At 51.0% G+C, this 22,994-nt stretch overlaps 1 protein-coding gene across 1 annotated transcript in view; it reads right to left on the reverse strand.

Annotated features, from left to right (window-relative positions):
- The window catches only part of ptgir (prostaglandin I2 receptor), a 90,452-nt gene extending 69,175 nt beyond the window's left edge, over positions 1-21,277 (reverse strand). Inside the window, exons 1-2 of the mRNA XM_078241773.1 lie at positions 20,803-21,277; positions 17,426-18,275 (exon numbers count right to left, since the gene is read on the reverse strand). Coding sequence (XP_078097899.1) covers positions 17,426-18,265 — 840 coding nt within the window. The 5' untranslated portion in view covers positions 18,266-18,275; positions 20,803-21,277. The remainder of the gene's footprint in view (positions 1-17,425; positions 18,276-20,802) is intronic.
- Positions 21,278-22,994: the final 1,717 nt, after the last annotated feature.

Below are 22,994 nucleotides of genomic sequence, written 5' to 3' on the forward strand. Positions count from 1 at the left end.
ATCCCGGGACACTAAGGGGCAACTTAGCATGGTCGATGCAGCTAACCTGCACACCTTTGGAGTGATGTGCATCGGAACAGATGTGCGGGTTAGGTCCATCGGAACAGATGTGCGGGTTAGGTGCATCGGAACAGATGTGCGGGATAGGTCCATCGGAACAGATGTGCGGGTTAGGTGCATTGGCCTTGCTAAATTCTCCCTCAGTGTACCCGAACAGGCGCCGGAGTGTGGCGACGAGAGGATTTTCACAGTAACTTCATTGCAGTGTTAATGTAAGCCTACTTGTGACTAACAAACAAACTTTAAACTTTTTTTTTGAAAAATCTGCCGTCCTTACCCGGTCTGGCCGACATGTGACTCCAGAGCCACAGCAATGTGGTTGACTCTCAACTGCCCTCCAAGGGCAACTAGGGATGGGTAATAAATGCTGGCCCAGCCAGTGACGCCCATGACCCAGGAATGAATAAAAAACAGCCACAAGCTTGACATCATCAGTAGGGGACAGGAAGCTAATGTCACAGGAAAAATTGCGAGAAAAAGAAACATGTTTCCTGTTGTCTGATGTAAATTCATGTGAGTGTGTCTTAAATAGCAACAGGCTGCTATGTTTTGCCTCATTACTGGCTGCGCGCAATGCAGGTACGGCCAACCATTCATTTCCAAACCATCTTAACGACCCCTTGATTGATGTCAGATATCCGTAGCCGTTCTGTGGAGAAGCCTACCAGACTGTGACCGGCCGCCAATAATTCACTCAACATCTGCACCCGTACGACAACAGCTCAAATGGAGATCTGTTTATTAAAAACTAAATTCTGTTCCGTCAAAGCCTTGCCGTTCAGGGATGAGGGGGACAGAAAAACAAGCATTGGACACAGCCGGTGACAATAGATTAAAACAGTTCATGAAAAAAACTAAACTGGGTCAGTTAGAGTGCTGAGTAAAACTGTGCCAAACTGCCCTCAAGATGCCAACGGTTATCTGAAAGATAGCTCTGCCCTGAAGAACCAGGAAACCGTATTGTGAGAAAAAAGTTAACCATCACTTTATCAGCATCCTAGGATTGGACAATAATTGTCACAACATGTCTGAGAAAGTCAAGGACAAAATGATGCGCCTCCCAATCCAACACTCCCAGGACAGGTACAGCATGGGGTGAGATACAGAGTAAAGCTCCCTCGACACTGTCCCCCATCAAACACTCCCAGGACAGGTACAGCACGGGGTTAGATACAGAGTAAAGCTCCCTCTACACTCCCCCATCAAACACTCCCAGGACAGGTACAGCACGGGGTTAGATACAGAGTAAAGCTCCCTCTACACTGTCCCCATCAAACACTCCCAGGAAAGGTGCAGAACGGGGTGAGATACAGAGTAAAGCTCCCTCCACACTGTCCCTCATCAAACACTCCCAGTTGAGGTACAGCACGGGGTTAGATACAGAGTAAAGCTCCCTCTACACTGTCCCCCATCAAACACTCCCAGGACAGGTACAGCACGGGGTTAGATACAGAGTAAAGCTCCCTCTACACTGTCCCCATCAAACACTCCCAGGTCAGGTACAGCACGGGGTTAGATACAGAGTAAAGCACCCTCTACACTGACCCCATCAAACACTCCCAGGACAGGGACAGCATAGGGTTAGATACAGAGTAAAGCTCCCTCGACACTGTCCCCATCAAACACTCCCAGGACAGGTACAGCACGGGGTTAGATACAGAGTAAAGCTCCCTCGACACTGTCCCCATCAAACACTCCCAGGACAGGTACAGCACGGGGTTAGATACAGAGTAAAGCTCCCTCTACACTGTCCCCAATCAAACACTCCCAGGACAGGTACAGCACGGGGTTAGATACAGAGTAAAGCTCCCTCTACACTGTCCCCCATCAAACTCTCCCAGGACAGGTACAGCACGGGGTTAGATACAGAGTAAAGCTCCCTCTACACTGTCCCCCATCAAACACTCCCAGGACAGATACAGCATAGGGTTAGATACAGAGTAAAGCTCCATCTACACTGTCCCCATCAAACACTCCCAGGACAGGTACAGCACGGGGTTAGATACAGAGTAAAGCTCCCTCTACACTGTCCCCATCAAACACTCCCAGGACAGGGACAGCACGGGATTAGATACAGAGTAAAGCTCCCTCTACACTGTCCCCATCAAACACTCCCAGGACAGGTACAGCACGGGGTTAGATACAGAGTAAATCTCCCTCCACACTGTCCCCCATGAAACACTCCCAGGACAGGTACAGCACGGGATTAGATACAGAGTAAAGCTCCATCTACACTGTCCCCATCAAACACTCCCAGGAAAGGTACAGCACGGGGTTAGTTACAGAGTAAAGCTCCTCTACACCATCCCATCAAACACTCCCAGGACAGGTATAGCACGGGGTTAGATACAGAGTAAAGCTCCCTCTACACTGTCCCCATCAAACACTCCCCGGACAGGTACAGCACAGGGTTAGATACAGAGTAAAGTTCCATCTACACTGTCCCCATCAAACACTCCCAAGAAAGGTACAGAACGGGGTTAGATACAGAGTAAAGCTCCCTCCACACTGTCCCTCATCAAACACTCCCAGTTGAGGTACAGCACGGGGTTAGATACAGAGTACAGCTCTCTCTCCACTGTCCTCCATCAAACACTCCCAGGACAGGTACAGCACAGGGTTAGTTACAGAGTAAAGCTCCTCTACACCATCCCATCAAACACTCCCAGGACAGTTACAGCACAGGGTAAGATACAGAGTAAAGCTCCCTCTACACTGTCCCCATCAAACACTCCCCGGACAGGTACAGCACAGGGTTAGATACAGAGTAAAGTTCCATCTACACTGTCCCCATCAAACACTCCCAAGAAAGGTACAGCACGGGGTCAGTTACAGAGTAAAGCTCCCTCCACACTGTCCCCCATCAAACACTCCCAGGACAGGTACAGCACGGGGTTAGATACAGAGTAAAGCTCTCTCTACACTGTCCTCCATCAAACACTCCCAGGACAGGTACAGCACAGGGTTAGTTACAGAGTAAAGCTCCTCTACACCATCCCATCAAACACTCCCAGGACAGTTACACAGCACAGGGTAAGATCCAGAGTAAAGTTCCATCTACACTGTCCCCATCAAACACTCCCAAGAAAGGTACAGCACGGGGTCAGATACAGAGTAAAGCTCCCTCCACACTGTCCCCCATCAAACACTCCCAGGACAGGTACAGCACGGGGTTAGATACAGAGTAAAGCTCCCTCTACACTGTCCCCCATCAAACACTCCCAGGACAGGTACAGCACGGGGTTAGATACAGAGTAAAGCTCCCTCTACACTGTCCCCATCAGCCACTCCCTGGACAGGTACAGCACGGGGTTAGATACAGAGTAAAGCTCCCTCTACACTGTCCCCCATCAAACACTCCCAGGACAGGTACAGCACGGGGTTAGATACAGAGTAAAGCTCCCTCTACACTGTCGCCATCAAACACCCCCAGGACAGGTACAGCACGGGGTTAGATACAGAGTAAAGCTCCCTCTACACTGTCCCCAATCAAACACTCCCAGGACAGGTACAGCACGGGGTTAGATACAGAGTAAAGCTCCCTCTACACTTTTCTCCATCAAACACTCCCGGGACAGGTACAGCACGGGGTTAGATACAGAGGTAAGCAGGGTTGCAGGCTTCCTTGGCAACGGAGGCATCCTGTCAGAATGCTCATTCAAAAAAAAAACTATTCCTCATTGATGAACGAGCTCCACGCTGTGAAACACTTCTCTGACAGGTCACACATAATAACATGTCTATCGCAGCCTGGTACAACCTGACACTCTGGACCCTCACAATGATACATCAGTTCAGAATTAGCTGCACCAGCCTAGAGGTGGCAGCCACAGATACAATGGGAGAAAGCAATAGAGTGTGCATAACATTGAGCTGGTCCCAAGTTGAGTTGGTAGTTCTGAAGGTAAATGCAATGTTAGCATTCATTTCGAGAGGTCTCGAACACAAAAGCAGGGATGTATTGCTGAGTCTTTGTAAGGCTCTGGTCAGACCCCATTTGGAATATTGCGAGCAATTTTGGGCCCCGTATCTGCTGGCCCTGGAGGGGGGTCCAGAGGAGGTTCACCAGAATGATCCCAGGAATGAAGGGTTTGTCATGTGAGGAGCGGTTGAGGAATCTGGCTCTGTACTCGATGGAGTTTAGAAGGATGAGGGGGGGGATCTCATTGAAACTTAGTGAATGCTGAAAGGCCCGGATAGAGTGGACGTGTGGAAGATGTTTCCATTAGTCGGAGAGACTGGGATCCGAGGACACAGCCTCAGAGTAAAGGGACGGCCCTTTAGAACCGAGATGAGGAGGAATTTCTTCAGCCAGAGAGTGGTGAATCTGTGGAATTCATTGCCACAGAGGCGGCCGGGACATTGAGTGTATTTAAGACAGAGATAGATAGGTTCTTGATTGACCATTAAACCATAAGACATAGGAGCAGAATTAGGCCACTCGGCCCATCGAGTCTGCTCCACCATTCAATCATGGCTGATATTTTTCTCATCCCCATTCTCCTGCTTTTTCCCCATAACCCCTGATCCCCTTATTAATCAAGAACCTATCTATCTCTGTCTTAAAGACACTCGATGACCTGGCCTCCACAGCCTTCTGCGGCAAAGAGTTCCACAGATTCACCACTCTCTGGCTGAAGAAATTCCTCCTCATCTCTGTTTTAAAGGATCGTCCCTTTAGCCTGAGGTTGTGCCCTCTGGTTCTAGTTTTTCCTACTGGTGGAAACATCCTCTCCACGTCCACTCTATCCAGGCCTCGCAGTATCCTGTAAGTTTCAATAAGATCCCCCCTCATCCTTCTAAACTCCAATGAGTACAGAGTCGCAACGAGTCCTCAACCTTTCCTCATACGACAAGCTCTTCATTCCGGGGATCATTCTTTGTGAACCTCCTCTGGACCCGTTCCAAGGTCGGCACATCCTTCCTTAGATGCGGGGCCCAAAATTGCTCGCAATACTCCAAATGGGGTGTGACCAGAGCCTTATACAGCCTCTGGATACATCCCTGCTCTTGTATTCTAGCCCTCTTGACATTGCATTTGCCTTCCCAACTGATTGGTAAGGGGATCAAAGGTTATGGGGAAAGGTAGGGAGGATGGGGTTGATTGAATGGCGGAGCAGACCTCGATGGGCTGAATGGCCTAATTCTGCTCCTCGGTGACTGAATCAAATGGACTAATAGCCGCGTTTGAACAACAAGATGACGTGTGGTCAGTATTTGCCCACGGATAACAGGGGAATCGATTTGGTTACATCACCCCCAAAAGACCGAGATTCAGAAGTGGGGTGGAGGGGGAGCTGGGAGAGAGAGGGTGGGTGCTGGGGGCTATTGTGGAGACATTCCCAAGAGTTCAAAACCCTCAAAGTTGTCACATCTGTTTAAGGGAGATGGTGGCGCAGTGGGGATATCACTGGACTAATAATCCAGAGGCCCCAGGCTAACGCACTGGGGGACACGGGTTCGAATCCCACCACGGCAGCTGGTGGAATTTAAATTCAATGAATAAAATCTGGAATTGAAAGCGGGAGTCGGGAAACCATTATCGTAAAAATCCATCTGTTTCACTAATGGGCGGCACGGCGGCTAGCACTGCTGCCTCACAGCGCCAGGGAGCCAGGTTCGATTCCAGCCTCGGGTCACTGTCTGTGTGGAGTTTGCACATTCTCCCCGTGTCTGCGTGGGTGTGCTCCGGTTTCTTCCCAGAGTCAAAGGATGTGCGGGTTAGGTGGATTGGCCATGCTAAAATTGACCCTTAATGTCAGGGGCACTGGCTAGGGTAAATGCATGGGGCTATGGCCTGGGTGGGATTATGGTCGGTGCAGACTCAATGGGCCGAATGGCCTCCTTCTGCACTGTAGGATTCTATAATGGCCCTTTAGGGAAGGAAATCTGCCGTCCTTACCTGGTCTGGCCTACACGTGACTCCAGAGCCACAGCTATTTACGATAACTACCTCTCTGAAAGGGGCCTAGCAAATCCCTTCATCCAAGGGGCAATTAAGGATGGGAACAGATTGCAATCCTTGCCCGCAACACCCACATCCTACAAAATAATTTTGAAAAACTCTGACCTCCACAGTTTTTAAAATACATTCCTGGGACATGGGCGTCGCTGGCTGGGCCAGCATTTATTGCCCATCCCCATTGCCTGAGGGCAGTTGAGAGTCAACCACATTGCTGTGGCTCTGGAGTTACATGTAGGCCAGACCGGGTAAGGACGGTAGATTTCCTTCTCTAAAGGGCCATTAGTGAACCAGATGGGTTTTTCCGACAATGGTTTCCATAGAACCATAGAAAATTACAGCTCAGAAACAGGCCTTTTGGCCCTTCTTGTCTGTGCCGAACCATTTTATGCCTAGTCCCACTGACCTGCACTTGGACCATATCCCTCCACACCCCTCTCATCCATGAACCCGTCCAAGTTTTTCTTAAATGTTAAAAGTGACCCCGCATTTACCACTTTATCCGGCAGCTCATTCCACACTCCCACCACTCTCTGCATGAAGAAGCCCCCCCTAATATTCCCTTTAAACTTTTCTCCTTTCACCCTTAACCCATGCCCTCTGGTTTTTTTCTCCCCTAGCCTCAGCGGAAAAAGCCTGCTTGCATTCACTCTATCTATACCCATCAAAATCTTATACTCCTCTATCAAATCTCCCCTCAATCTTCTACGCTCCAGGGAATAAAGTCCCAACCTATTCAATCTCTCTCTGTAACTCAGCTTCTCAAGTCCCGGCAACATCCTTGTGAACCTTCTCTGCACTCTTTCAATCTTATTTACATCCTTCCTGTAACTAGGTGACCAAAACTGTACACAATACTCCAAACTCGGCCTCACCAATGCCTTATATAACCTTACCATAACACTCCAACTTTTATACTCGATACTCCGATTTATAAAGGCCAATGTACCAAAGGCACTCTTTACGACCCTATCCACCTGTGACGTCACTTTCATGGTCATCAGTAGATTCTTAATTCCAGATACTTTTTATTGAATTCAAATTCCACCATCTGCCGTGGTGGGATTCGAACCCGGGTCCCCCAGAACATTAGCTGAGTTTCTGGATTAATAGTCTAACGATAGTACCACTAGGCCATCGCCTCCCCCTGAGGCAGAAAAGTTACTGGACTCATTATCAGAAGTTTAGTCTGAAGTCACCTCCCGTTCAAGGTACAAAGGACGTGGGACGTGCAAAAGTCTCCACCCCAATTACCCCAGCTCTCCTTATCAGCATTACTTTCTCCATCTCCTTTATTTATCTAACTTCCTCTTCACAATCTAACTCTGGCCCATGTCACGACCACTGAAAATGAAACCGAGTTCCACGTTGTGAGAAAATCTTTTCTCCGAATTTGCTGATTGACATTCTTTGCAGTTGCTTTAAGATTTATAACCCGGAGTTTTAGCCTTCCTGAGAAGTGGAGAAACCTTCCCAATGCGGCGTCGGATTTTCCAGACCAGAGCGACGTGGATTATTGCAGCGGAGATGGTTTGCCATTAGACGGAAAGTAGGATTAACCAGTCCCGCTGCCGTGGGGGGGCGCACAATGGCACAGTGGTTAGCACCGCTGCCTCACGCCACCAGGGATCCGGGTTCGATTCCCGGCTTGGGTCACCTTCTGTGTGGAGTTTGCACGTTCTCCCCGTGTCTGCGTGGGTTTCCTCCGATTTCCCCCCACAGACTGAAGGACGTGCTGGTTAGGTGCACTGACCCGAACAGGCGCCGGAGTGTGGCGACTAGAGGAATTCCACAGTCACTTCATTGCAGTGTTAATGTAAGTCTTACTTAGAACATAGGAAAGCTACAGCACAAACAGGCCCTTCGGCCCACAAGTTGCGCCGAACAATTTCCTTACCTTCTAGGCTCATCTATAACCCTCTATCTTACTAACCTCCATGAACCTATCCAAAAGTCTCTTAAAAGACTCAATCGAATCCGCTTCCACCACCACCACCGGCAGCCGATTCCACGCACCCACCACCCTCTGAGTGAAAAACTTACCCCTAACATCTCCTCTGTAACCTACTCCCCAGCACCCTAAACCTGTGACCTCTTGAGGCAACCATTTCAGCCCTGGGTAAAAGCCTCTGAGAATCCACTCTATCAATACCTCTCAACATCTTATACACCTCTATCAGGTCACCTCTCATCCTTCGCCTCTCCAAGGAGAAAAGACCTAGCTCTCGCAACCTATCCTCATAAGGCATACCACTTAATCCCGGCAACATCCTCGTAAATCTCCTCTGCACCCGTTCTATGGCTTCCACATCCTTTCTGTAATGAGGCGACCAGAACTGGGCACAGTACTCCAGGTGGGGTCTGACCAGGGTCCTATCTCCCGATTTCTAAACTCAATTCCTCTATTGAGACTAATAAATAAACCTTACTTCGCTTTACACAGCGCCAGAAACCTGGGTTCAATTCCCGGATTGGGTCAATGTGTGTGCAGAGTCTGCACGTTCTCCCCGTGTCTGCGTGGGTTTCCTCCGGGTGCTCCGGTTTCCTCCCACAGTCTGAAAGACGTGCTGGTTTAGGCACATTGGCCGTGCTAAATTCTCCCTCAGTGTTACCCGAACAGGCGCCGGAGTGTGGGCGACTCGGGGAATTTCACAGTAACTTATCCTCCAGTGTTAACGCAAACCTTACTTGTGACAAACTTGTCCAGCGAGAATACTTGAAAATTTCAGCCATTATCTGCCTAATCTATGGGACCACCCCATTCAGCATTCTCTCGCTCAGGTTAAGAGCATCAGTTTGGTAAATTATGTCCTCCATTCCAGTGTCATTTTGTCAACATCTTTAGAGCTTAAAGTTGGATCTATCTTTGGGAGGGTCAGGAGCCTCCACTGCTGGGTCACAGTGGGAGGAGATCCGCTGTTCCAAACTAACCCGACTCCCTGGTTGCTTCACTGTAGGGACTCCCAGAGTTCGACACACTCCAGCCAGAGAGAGGAGGCCTCAGGTGTGTCCCGCCTCGAGGAAGAGAGAGGACAAGGTGAGTTTAACCTCTGCTCCACAGACATGAGCGAATCAATCCAGACAACACACCCAGGGAGTGTTGCAATTGGGATTGACTTAGTGGTTTAAAAAAACAAAGGGGTGGCATGGACAAGTTGGGCCAAAGGGCCTGTTTCCATGCTGCAAACCTCTGTGACTCTGAGTGCAGCATTGTCAGAGGCGCTGTCTTTCCATCCAGATGTTAAGCCAAAAGTGGTTGGCCATTGGGGAAAATATTAGTGCGATTCCGCCCGCTGCCCTGGCCGATATCTACCCCTTCGCAGCATTTGTGGGATCTTACTGTGCACAAATTGGCTGCCACACTTTCAGAAGTTTATGGGCTGCAAGGATCATGCAAGGTGCTATATAAATGCAAATTCTCTCTTTCTCAAAGGGGAACATCGCCTGGATGTTCCCTTGACAGATCCATGGATAGTGGGAATGGAATGTTCCAGAACTTTTCCCAAACTGGCTGTGTGTGTGCGTGCGTGTGCGTGCATGTGAGTGTGTGCGCGTGCGTGTGTGCGTGTGCGTGTGCGTGTGCGTGTGCGTGTGCGTGTGCGTGTGAGTGTGTGTGTGCGCGTGCGTGAGAGTGTGTGCGCGTGTGTGGAGGGTCACCAGTGCTGTGCCGTGTATGGACAGGGAAAGGGCTGATGGTCTTTTCCAGCCATTTTGAATGTTCCTGGAAGTGTGAAAGACAAGAAGGGAATGCAATCAAAGCTTCTTCATTCAACGCTGTGAAGGATTTATAGTTTATCCCTTGGCATCCACGGGCCTTCAATTTAAAACTGTGAGGAGAAAGGCTAAGATAACTTTCTTGGGATAAAGGACTGTGGGAGCACAGAATGTTCATTCCCACACATTAGATAAGGCAGAAACCAAAGTATCACATACGAAAGGTCTATAGTATGGAAGTACCGATAGATACAGGGCTATGGGGAGAGAGTGGGACAGTGGGATTGTTACAGGGCTATGGGAAGAGAGTGGGGCAGTGGGATTAGTTTGGGGATTGATACAGGGCTATGGTGAGAGAGTGGGGCAGTGGGATTAGTTTGGGGATTGATACAGGGCTATGGGGAGAGAGTAGGGCAGTGGGATTAGTTTGGGGATTGATACAGGGCTATGGGAAGAGAGTGGGGCAGTGGGATTAGTTTGGGGATTGATACAGGGCTATGGGAAGAGAGTGGGGAAGTGGGATTGATACAGGGCTATGGTGAGAGAATGGGGCAGTGGGATTAGTTTGGGATCGATACAGGGCTATGGTGAGAGAATGGGGCAGTGGGATTAGTTTGGGATCGATACAGGGCTATGGGGAGAGAATGGGGCAATGGGATTAGTTTGGGGATTGATACAGGGCTATGGTGAGAGAGTGGGGCAGTGGGATTAGTTTGGGGATTGATACAGGGCTATGGGAAGAGAGTGGGGCAGTGGGATTAGTTTGGGGATTGATACAGGGCTATGGGAAGAGAGAGGGGAAGTGGGATTGTTACAGGGCTATGGGAAGAGAGTGGGGCAGTGGGATTACTTTGGGATCGATACTGGGCTATGGGAAGAGAGAATGGGGCAGTGGAATTAGTTGGGGATTGATACAGGGCTATGGGGAGAGAGTGAGGCAGTGGGATTAGTTTGGGATCGATACAGGGCTATGGGAAGAGAGTGGGGCAGTGGGATTAGTTTGAGGATTGATACAGGGTTATGGGGAGAGAGAATGGGGCAGTGGAATTAGTTGGGGATTGATACAGGGCTGTGGGGAGAGAATGGGGCAATGGGATTAGTTTGGGATTGATACAGGGCTATGGGAAGAGAGTGGGGCAGTGGGATTAGTTTGGGATCGATACTGGGCTATGGGGAGAGAGAATGGGGCAGTGGAATTAGTTGGGGATTGATACAGGGCTATGGGGAGAGAGTGAGGCAGTGGGATTAGTTTGGGATCGATACAGGGCTATGGGAAGAGAGTGGGGCAGTGGGATTAGTTTGAGGATTGATACAGGGCTATGGGGAGAGAGAATGGGGCAGTGGAATTAGTTGGGGATTGATACAGGGCTGTGGGGAGAGAATGGGGCAATGGGATTAGTTTGGGATTGATACAGGGCTATGGGAAGAGAGTGGGGCAGTGGGATTAGTTTGGGATCGATACAGGGCTATGGTGAGAGAATGGGGCAGTGGGATTAGTTTGGGTTTGATACAGGGCTATGGGGAGAGAGTGGGGCAGTGGGATTAGTTTGAGGATTGATACAGGGCTATGGGAAGAGAGTGGGGCAGTGGGATTAGTTTGGGGATTGATACAGGGCTATGGGAAGAGAGAGGCGAAGTGGGATTGTTACAGGGCTATGGGAAGAGAGTGGGGCAGTGGGATTACTTTGGGATCGATACTGGGCTATGGGAAGAGAGAATGGGGCAGTGGAATTAGTTGGGGTTTGATACAGGGCTATGGTGAGAGAGTGGGGCAGTGGGATTAGTTTGGGGATTGATACAGGGCTATGGGGAGAGAATGGGGCAATGGGATTAGTTTGGGGATCGATACAGGGCTATGGTGAGAGAGTGGGGCAGTGGGATTAGTTTGGGGATTGATACAGGGCGATGGGGAGAGAGAATGGGGCAGTGGAATTAGTTTGGGGTTGATACAGGGCTATGAGGAGAGAATGGGGCAGTGGGATTAGTTTGGGGATTGATACAGGGCTATGAGGAGAGAATGGGGTAGTGGGATTAGTTTGGGGATTGATACAGGGCTATGAGGAAAGAATGGGGCAGTGGGATTAGTTTGGGGTTGATACAGGGCTATGGGGAGAGAGCGGGGCAGTGGGGTTAGTTTGGGGTTGATACAGGGCTATGAGGAGAGAGCGGGGCAGTGGGGTTAGTTTGGGGTTGATACAGGGCAATGGGGAGAGCGCGGGGCAGTGGGGTTAGTTTGGGGATTGATACAGGGCTATGAGGAGAGAGCGGGGCAGTGGGATTAGTTTGGGGTTGATACAGGGCAATGGGGAGAGCGCGGGGCAGTGGGATTAGTTTGGGGTTGATAAAATAACCACTTAATGAAGGATTATACAGTACCCAATCTCAGTTAATCTTACAAAGATACACCTCCGAACTGCAGCTGCACACAACTGCAGCAAGTTTCTTGTCAGATGTGCTGAAGTGAATTCCTTATTGCTGTCCCTCAGCCCTGGGAATTTGCTATTCAATGTTGTCACCAACATTAATCAATGTCACTCTCGGCCTCACAAACACTGCGGCAAGATTCAATAATCAGGTAATGTGAAACAGCGACTCATTCCCCGGTGGTCAGACTGGCAGATTGAGCAGAGCAGCTGGCCGACACACCCGCTCAAGGAAATTCCTCATTATCTCATTACAATTGTTCTTGAAAGCCAGTTAACCCATCAGCACGGCCGACCAAACATCCATCAATCCCATTCAACCCTGCCTCATTTGTCAACACTCTCACTCTGCTCTGTGCATGTCACGCTGGCGAGATGCTTCGCTCTGGTTTCAAAGCGGCTGAATAATCACCCCGTTCCAATCACAGGCTGTTGATGGCTCCAAAAAAAAAATCTATAAAGAACTTGCAATAAAATGTAGTTTTACCGCAGCAAAAGCTTCCAGTGTCCTCCGCAGGAAGGGAAGGCGTGCATTTGGATAGCGCCTTCCGGGACACCCCAAAGTGTAAATGGACCGGGGAAGTACCTTTGGAGGTGCAGTCGCTGTTGTAGCGTAGGAACTGTGGCAGGCAAGGAATGCACAGCAAGATCCCACAGACCGCAATGTGATAATGACCAGATAATCTGATATCGACAGAGGGATAAATATTGGGCAGGACCCTGGGAGACCCTTCCCCACAATGCCCAACCCTTCCTTCAAAACAGTGCGCCATGGAATTACTGGCTGAAAACACGGGCCTTGTTTTGAGCTCATTTGCAATCTGACAGTGTGGCACTCCCTCAGTACTGACCCCCTGACAGTGCGGCACTCCCTCAGTACTGACCCCCTGACAGTGCGGCACTCCCTCAGTACTGACCCCCTGACAGTGCGGCACTCCCTCAGTACTGACCCCCTGACAGTGCGGCACTCCCTCAGTACTGACCCTCTGACAGTGCAGCACTCCCTCAGTACTGACCCTCTGACAGTGCGGCACTCCCTCAGTACTGACCCTCTGACAGTGTGGCACTCCCTCAGTACTGACCCTCTGACAGTGCGGCACTCCCTCAGTACTGACCCCCTGACAGTGCGGCACTCCCTCAGTACTGACCCCCTGACAGTGCGGCACTCCCTCAGTACTGACCCTCTGACAGTGCAGCACTCCCTCAGTACTGACCCTCTGACAGTGCGGCACACCCTCAGTACTGACCCCCTGACAGTGCGGCACTCCCTCAGTACTGACCCTCTGACAGTGCGGCACTCCCTCAGTACTGACCCTCTGACAGTGCAGCACTCCCTCAGTACTGACCCTCTGACAGTGCGGCACTCCCTCAGCACTGACCCTTTGACAGTGCGGCACTCCCTCAGTACTGACCCTCTGACAGCGCGGCACTCCCTCAGCACTGACCCTCTGACAGCGCGGCACTCCCTCAGTACTGACCCCCTGACAGTGCGGCACTCCCTCAGTACTGACCCTCTGACAGTGCGGCACTCCCTCAGCACTGACCCTCTGACAGTGCGGCACTCCCTCAGTACTGACCCTCTGACAGTGTGGCACTCCCTCAGCATTGACCCTCTGACAGTGCGGCACTCCCTCAGTACTGACCCTCTGACAGTGCGGCGCTCTCTCAGCACTGACCCTCTGACAGTGCGGCACTCCCTCAGTACTGACCCTCTGACAGTGCGTCACTCCCTCAGTACTGACCCTCTGACAGTGCGGCGCTCTCTCAGCACTGACCCTCTGACAGTGCGGCACTCCCTCAGTACTGACCCTCTGACAGTGCGGCACTCCCTCAGCACTGACCCTCTGACAGTGCGGCACTCCCTCAGTGCTGACCCTCTGACAGTGCGGCACTCCCTCAGTACTGACCCTCTGACAGTGCGGCACTCCCTCAGTACTGACCCTCTGACAGTGCGGCACTCCCTCAGCACTGACCTCCCTGACAGTGCGGCACTCCCTCAGTACTGACCCTCTGACAGTGCGGCACTCCCTCAGTACTGATCCCCCTGACAGTGCAGCACTCCCTCAGCACTGACCCCCTGACAGTGCGGCACTCCCTCAGTACTGGCCCTCCGACAGCGCAGCCCCCCCTCAGCACTGACCCTCCAACAGCGCGGCACTCCCTCAGCACTGGCCCTCCGACAGTGCGGCGATCCCTCTGTCCTGCACTGGGGGCTTTGAGTGGTGGTCCACTCTAGTTCCTGACTGAGATATTAACTCAAACCTTATGATCTCAAACACACAGGTTCTGTAATATCGATCATCTGATGCTGTTGCCTTAAGCTCTTGAAAATTGTAAAAAGTCTCAAAAAAACAGAAAGTGCCAGATATAACTGGAAATAACTAAGTTACAGCTTTTTGAAAATATGTTACGAATTTATGTCATTAGCGTTTTGTAATGTGAAACTAGACAAGCTGTTATTGTAGATTGTCAGAGATAGCTACATTTTAAAAAAAATAATAGCTCCTGGATTGCTCAGTTAAACGTCATAATAGTAGTTTGTCAGAGCTGTGACAAGATGTTTTGACACAAAGAGAATTTATACTACATCTACAAGAAATGCCTTATAGAGTCTCACATCCACGGAATCATTTGCCAATTTAAAACAATTGCTTAGAGAGCACTATAAGGTCCCTCCGAACTTTAGCGCAATCTTAGGGAAAGTCCTTTTGCCCTCTTTTTAGGACAACATAACACTTTATTCTCCACATCTGGATGCCATGGGAAGGGGCTGCCCCCCCTCCCCCCCGCCCCCCCCTCCCCCCCGCCCCCGCTAGCCCCTTTACTGCCACATGCCACTGGCTCGCTGGGCTATTCCAGAGGGCAATGAGGAGGCATCCTGGGACTGAAGTCACACAGGCAGCCACGCCAGCCAAGCTTGGCAGATATTCTTGCCTGGCGGACATTTAGTGGGTGATCTGGGATGGTGGTGATATTTAAGACACCCGCAACAGAGTTGGCGTCTTACGTAAAGCAGCATCCTGCAGATGCCAAGAGTGTGACATTTTTTTAAAATAAACACTTTTTCGGGAAAATCTCAGTGGGTCTGGCAGCATCTGTGGAGTGAGAAACAGTGGCACGGTGGCATTCACTGTTGCCTCACAGCACCAGGGACCTGGGTTCGATTCCCGGTTTGGGTCACTGTCTGTGTGGAGTCTGCACGTTCTCCCCGTGTCTGCATGGGTTTCCTCCGGGTGCTCCGGTTTCCTCTCTCAGTCTGAAAGAGGTGCTGGTTAGGGTGCATTGGCCGTGCTAAATTCTCCCTCAGGCGCTGGAGTGCGGCGACTAGGGGATTTTCACAGTAACTTCATTGCAGTGTTAATGTAAGCCAACTTGTGACTAATAAGGAAACTTTACTTTTGAGAGTTAGCGTTCCGGGTCCAATATCTAGAACATAGAACATTACAGCGCAGTACAGGCCCTTCGGCCCTCGATGTTGCGCTGACCAGTGGTACCAATCTAAAGCCCCTCTAATCTACACTATATCCGACTGATCTTTAGCTTCCACTCCAGCACTTTCTATGTCCGGATGCTTTTATTGCGCCGCACTGCCCCACACTTCTCCCCCCCCCCCTCCGCCCTCCAGACGGGGTGGCACAGTGGTTACCACTGCTGCCTCACAGCGCCAGGGATCGATTTCCGGCTTGGGTCACTGGAGTTTGCACATTCTCCCTGTGTCTGTATGGGTTTCCTCCGGGTGTTCCGGTTTCCTCCCACAGTCCGAAAGACGTGCTGGTTAGGTGCTAAATTCTCCCTCGGTGTACCTGGAACAGGATTGTGGTGACTGGGGGAATTTCACAGTAACCTCATTGCAGTGTTAATGTAAGCCTTACTTGTGACTAATAAATAAACTTTACTTTACTTAGACCTCCGCCCCTCCCCTCCAGCACTCTCTATATCCAGATATTTTTACTACTTCTTCCCCCCCCACCCCCCCCTGCCCAGACACCCCTCCCCTGGACTCCCTCCCCCCTCTCGTACAACCGAATCTAAATTCTCGAACTGCCACAGAGAGGATTTGCACGTGCCACCTCGTGACTCTTGCCAGGGTTATCTGCTGGGAGCAACTGGTGAATTCACCTCATTCTCTCTGCCCAGCAGAGTTTGGCAGGTTAGGCAGTTTCAGAAACAGAATTGGCCAGTTAACGTTTGGGAGATAAAGCATCTTCTCGAAAGTATAATTATGCCAGGTGACTTCACAACAGCCGCAAGCCTTTCCAAGAAGTTAAAAAATAAACAGGGAAAAATTGGAAATAGGAGGACAGCAGTGAGACCTTGTTCAGACTGCTCTTGCCCACCTTAACGTGGAACACCTGAATGACTGGCTTTGACCGGGGTTGGAGCAGTTTGGACCGGTCTGGACCGGGATCGGGACAGTTTTGACCGGTCTGGACCGGGATTGGAGCAGTTTGGATTGGTCTTGATCCAGATTGGGGCAGTCTGGACCGGTTTCGATCAGGATTGGAGCAGTTTTTCCTGGAGTTGGAGCGGTTTTGACTGGGCTGGAGCAGTTTAGACCGGTTTTTAACTGGGGGTCGGCGCAGTTTGGGCCGGTTTTGACTGGATTGGAGCGGGTTGGACCGGTTTTGACAGGATTGGAGCAGTTTGGACTGGTTTTTACCGGGGTCGGCACAGTTTGAACCGGTTTGGACTGGATTGGAGCAGTCTGGACCAGATTTTAACCGGGATCGGTGCAGTTTGGACCGGTTTTGACTGGGGTCGGCGCAGTTTGGACCAGCTTGGACTGGATTGGAGCAGGTTTGCACTGGATTGAAGCAATTTGAACTGGTTTGGACTGGATTGAAGCAGTTTGAACTGGTTTTGACTGGGGCCGGCGCAGTTTGGACCAGTTTGGACTGGATTGGAGCAGGTTTGCACTGGATTGAAGCAATTTGAACTGGTTTGGACGGGATTGGAGCAAGTTTGCACTGGATTGAAGCAATTTGAACTGGTCTGGACTGGATTGAAGCAGTTTGAACTGGTTTTGACTGGGGTTGGCGCAGTTTGGACCAGTTTGGACTGGATTGGAGCAGGTTGGACTGGATTGAAGCAGTTTGAACTGGTTTGGACTGGGGTTGGCGCAGTTCTGATCGGTTTTGAGGCAGTTTGGACAGTTTTTACTGGTGTTTGAGCTGTTTGAAACTGCTTTTTCTGCCTGGGGTGTATATGGGAATTCCGACGTTATTTGGGAATTGCAGTGAGCAGACACTGGAAATCCTGGACTTACCGTGAGTGGCAGCGAGCAGATGGCAAAGATGACAGTCATGGCAGCCAACAGGATGAGATGGTCGACCTCCTCCTCCCTCTGGGCAAACCAGCTCTTCCTGCGCCTTCGCTGGGAAGAGAGCACCGATCCCCTTCGGCTCCTCTGGCTGCGGTGCATCTTGCAGAGGCTGATGATGACTGAGCCGTTACACACCAGGATGGCCACAATCAGGCAGGCGATGAGACTGGCGTAGAGCAGGGAGAAGCCCACCGCAGACGGGTGCCCGGGCTCCATCCGCAGGAAGCACCAGGTGCCCGGACAGTACTGCCGGGGCTCCCCGAACCCGGCAAAGGGCAGGATGCAGAAGGAGGCGGCAAAAATGTAGGTGGCTGGCAGGCTGACCTTGGCAAAGCCCCTTCCCATGTGCTGGGCATAGAAATAGGGGTGGCTGATGGCCAGGCAGCGTTCCACCGCCATGGCAAAGAGGATGAGGGTGGAGGCCACCCCAAAGAAGGTCATGGCGAAGGAGAAGAAGTCACAGAGAGTGTGGTTACCCACCAAACCCACCAACGACTTGGCGCGGGCATAGGAGACAAACACAACCGGGCTGAGGAAGCAGGTGCCCATCAGGTCGGTGAGTGCCAGTCCGGTCACCAGGATGCAGAAGGCCGAGGACTTGGTCCGGACCTCCTTCCGGTGGACCCCCAACAGCACCAGCGCCAACACGTTGCCCACCAACCCGCCGGAGAACATCAGTATGCTGACCAGCGGCTTGCTGTCCTCCAGGATCTCAATGGTGGTCTCACAACTCCTATTTGCCCAAATCACAGACAGCTGGGCACTGTTCCGAGAGTCATCCATCCTACACTCACTGAGAGAGAGAGAGAGGGAGAGAGAGAAAACATTACTCAGAGAGAGGGAGAGAGGCAGAGAGAGACAGAGAGAGGCAGAGAGGCAGAGAGAGACAGAGAGAGTGAGAGAGACAGAGAGACAGAGAGAGAGAGTGACAGAGAGAGTGAGAGAGACAGAGAGAGTGAGACAGAGAGAGTGAGCGAGAGTGAGAAAATGTTACTCAGAGACAGAGAGAGACAGAGAGAGAGAGAGAGAGTGACAGAGAGAGTGAGAGAGACAGAGAGAGTGAGAGAGACAGAGAGAGTGAGAGAGACAGAGAGAGTGAGACAGAGAGATTGAGCGAGAGCGAGTGAGAAAACTTTACTCAGAGACAGAGAGAGAGACAGTTACAATAGAGAGAGAGAGCGCGAGACCGAGAGAGAGCGCGAGACCGAAAGAGAGAGCGCGAGACCGAGAGAGAGAGAGCGCGAGACCGAGAGAGAGAGAGCGCGAGACCGAGAGAGAGAGCGCGAGACCAAGAGAGAGAGCGCGAGACCGAGAGAGAGCGCGAGACCGAGAGAGAGAGCGCGAGACCGAGAGAGAGAGCGCGAGACCGAGAGAGAGAGAGTGCGAGGCCGAGAGAGAGCGCGAGACCGAGAGAGAGAGCGCGAGACCGAGAGAGAGAGAGCGCGAGACCGAGAGAGAGAGAGCGCGAGACCGAGAGAGAGAGAGCGCGAGACCGAGAGAGAGCGCGAGACCGAGAGAGAGCGCGAGACCGAGAGAGAGCGCGACACCGAGAGAGAGAGAGCGTGAGACCGAGAGAGAGAGCGCGAGACCGAGAGAGAGAGCGCGACACCGAGAGAGAGCGCGACACCGAGAGAGCGCGAGAGAGAGAGAGAGCGCGAGAGAGAGAGAGAGCGCGAGAGAGAAAGAGCGCGAGAGAGAGAGCGCGAGAGAGAGAGCACGAGATACTCAGAGATAGAGCATTACAACAGAAAGAGAGAGAGAGAAAGAGGAAATTACAGAGACAGAGATAGAGAGAAAGAGAGAGTGAGTGAGAGAAAGAGAAAATGTTACTCAGAGACAGAGATAGAGAGTTACAACAGAGAGAGAGAGAGATGCACATACACACATGGCCCCACTCATCCCGAAACCATAAAATCCCGCCCGAGGTTAATGGACCTTCCCATTGTCCGTCCCTCGTCTGCTCCGATTCCCGTGGCGGGCGGGGTGGCAAAATTCCAGCCAGAGAGAGAGAAAGATACCCAGACAGAGGATTAAGTGACCCAGAGAAAGAGGGAGAGAGAGAGAGAGGAAAAAGTGACTCACCGTGAGAGAGTGACCCAGAGAGAGAGAGAGAAAAGTGACCCAGAGAGAGAGGAAAAAGTGATCCAGAGACAGAGAGGAAAAAGAGTGACCCAGAGAGAGAGAGGAAAAAGTGACCCAGAGAGAGAGGAAAAAGTGATCCAGAGAGAGAGGAAAAAGTGACCCAGAGAGGAAAAAGTGACCCAGAGAGAGAGAGGAAAAAGAGTGACCCAGAGAGAGAGGAAAAAGAGTGACCCAGAGAGAGAGGAAAAAGAGTGACCCAGAGAGAGAGGAAAAAGAGTGACAGAGAGAGAGAGAGAGGAAAAAGTGACCAAAAGAGAGAGGAAAAAGTGACCCAGAGAGAGAGGAAAAAGTGACCCAGAGAGGAAAAAGTGATCCAGAGAGAGAGGAAAAGGTGACCCAGAGAGAGAGGGGAAAAAGAGTGACCCAGAGAGAGAGAGAAAAAGAGTGACCCAGAGAGAGAGAGAAAAAGAGTGACCCAGAGAGAGAGGAAAAAGTGACCCAGAGAGAGAGAGAAAAAGTGACCCAGAGAGAGAGAGAAAAAGAGTGACCCAGAGAGAGAGGAAAAAGTGACCCAGAGAGAGAGAGGAAAAAGAGTGACCCAGAGAGAGAGAGAAAAAGAGTGACCCAGAGATACAGGAAAAAGTGACCCAGAGAGAGAGGAAAAAGTGACCCAGAGAGAGAGAGGAAAAAGAGTGACCCAGAGAGAGAGAGAGGAAAAAGAGTGACCCAGAGAGAGAGAGAGGAAAAAGAGTGACCCAGAGAGAGAGAGAGAGGAAAAAGTGACCCAGAGAGAAAAAGGAAAAAGTGACCCAGAGAGAGAGAGAGGAACAAGTTACCCAGAGCGAGAAAAAAAGTGACTCAGAGAGAGAGAGAAAAAAAGTTACCCAGAGAGAGAGAGAGAGAAAAGTGACCCAGAGAGAGAGAGAGAGAAAAGTGACCCAGAGAGAGAGAAAGAGTGACCCAGGGAGAGAGAGAGAGAAAGAGTGACCCAGAGAGAGAAAAAAAAAGAGTGACCCAGAGAGAGAGAAAAGTGACCCAGAGAGAGAGGAACAAGTTACCCAGAGAGAGAAAAAACAAGTTACCCAGAGAGAGCGAGGGGTGTGGGGGGGATAAGTTACCCAGCAGAGAGAGGCGGAAACATTTACCCAGAGAGAGAAAAGTGTTACCCAGAGGGAGAGAAAATAAGTGACCCAGAGAGAGAAATAAGTGACCCAGAGAGAGAGAGAGGAGTTACTCACTTTGAGAGAAGTAAAGTTTCTCAATGTATTCTGATGCCCCCTCTTCACTCTCATGCCCCCCTCTGAAAGGGCAGCTGGGCAGATCCAGGGCATTGAGTGTGTCCGGGAGCCCCGCTCACTGACTGAAGGGCATCTTCCTCGCTGTGTGTGTGCTGGGTGTCTCTGTCTGGGCTGCCTCTCGCTGTATCTGCTGCCTCTCACTGTAGCTGCTGCCTTCTCTCTATCTGCTGCCTCTCTCTGTCGCTGCTCTGCCGACACTCGCAGCTCCGGCTGTATTTGTAGCTGTGAGTTTCGGGGCGGGTCACAGTTCCCTCAGGTTCTTAAATCTGTCCCGCCGCCGCCCCCCCTCCCCGCACACACACACACAGACAGCGAGGAGAGGCTGCAAGCTACAGCCGGAGTTCGCTGGGACAGCACTGAGTGTTCGGCTGCAAAAGCGTCCTTGCTCAGCCCGGTCTCCTACCCCTGGTGCTATACAAATGCAAGCCCTTCGCTCCCTTCATATAACCCAATCCTTGCCAGTTGGCATTCTGCCCTGTGGCATCGTCCTGTACTTTGTCCTGCTGGGGGATGTTACACACCTCAAAACGCCACCCAATTATTACATTTAGCTGTGTCAACACTCACGTTCTTCATGTTGCAATCGGGAGCAATAATTTGGTTTATTATTGTCACATATGTACAGTGGAACTGTTTCTTGCGCGCTATACAGACAAAGCATACCGTTCATAGAGTGCATAGCGGAGAAAGAAAGTAGAGGGCGCAGAATATAGTATTACAGTCATAGCTAGGTTGTACAGAAAGATCAGCTTAATATAAGTTGAACAAAGAACAATACAGCACAGGAACAGGCCCTTCGGCCCCCCAAGCCCGTGCCGCTCCCTGGTCCAAACTAGACCATTCTTTTGTATCCCTCCATTCCCACTCCGTTCATGTGGCTATCTAGATAAGTCTTAAACATTCCCAGTGTGTCCGCCTCCACCACCTTGCCCGGCAGCGCATTCCAGGCCCCCACCACCCTCTGTGTAAAATACGTCCTTCTGATATCCGTGTTAAACCTCCCCTCCCCCCCTCACCTTGAACCTATGACCCCTCGTGAACGTCACCACCGACCTGGGAAAAAGCTTCCCACCGTCCACCCTATCTATGCCTTTCATAATTTTATACACCTCTATTAGGTCACCCCTCATCCTCCGTCCTTCCAGTGAGAACAACCGCAGTTTACCCAATCTCTCCTCATAACTAAGCCCTTCCATACCAGGCAACATCCTGGTAAACCTCCTCTGCACTCTCTCTAAAGCCTCCACGTCCTTCTGGTAGTGTGGTGACCAGAACTGGGTGCAGTATTCCAAATGCGGCCGAACCAACGTTCTATACAACTGCAACATCAGACCCCAACTTTTATACTCTATACCCCGTCCTACAAAGGCAAGCATGCCATATGCCTTATTCACTACCTTCTCCACCTGTGACGTCACCTTCAAGGATCTGTGGACTTGCACACCCAGGTCCCTCTGCGTATCTACACCCTTTATGGTTCTGCCATTTATCGTATAGCTCCCCCACTACGTTAGTTCTACCAAAATGCATCACTTCGCATTTATCTGGATTGAACTCCATCTGCCATTTCTTTGCCCAAATTTCCAGCCTATCTATATCCTTCTGTAGCCTCTGACAATGTTCCAATGTTGAAGTTTATGTATTAGTCACAAGTAGGCTTACATTAACACGGCAATGAAGTTACTGTGAAAACCCCCCAGTCGCCACCTGTTCGGGTACACCGAGGGAGAATTTAGCACCTAACCAGCACATCTTTTGGACTGTGGGAGGAAACCAGAGCACCCGGAGAAAACCCACGCAGACTCCACACAGTGACCCAAGCTGGGAATCGAACCCGGGTCCCCAGTACTGCGAGGCAGCAGTGCTAACCACTGTGCCACCGTGCCGCCCTGATGTGATAGGGGATCCAATACTTTATCTATCGCATGGCTGACAGGGACTCCCGCTCTCACATGGCGTGTTAGATGGATTTTGCCCGCGTTATGAGGGAGGGAGTTCCACAATTTTGACCCCAGCGACAGTGAAGGAATGGCCGATATATATAAGTTAAGTTAATTCATTAGTCACAAGTTGTTGTTGTTCGTCCATCATCGTCGATGAGGACCTCGACACCATTGGTCATTATGAGGCTG

This window comes from Mustelus asterias, chromosome 24 (genome assembly GCF_964213995.1).
Source record: "Mustelus asterias chromosome 24, sMusAst1.hap1.1, whole genome shotgun sequence".
NCBI classification, from domain to species: domain Eukaryota; kingdom Metazoa; phylum Chordata; class Chondrichthyes; order Carcharhiniformes; family Triakidae; genus Mustelus; species Mustelus asterias.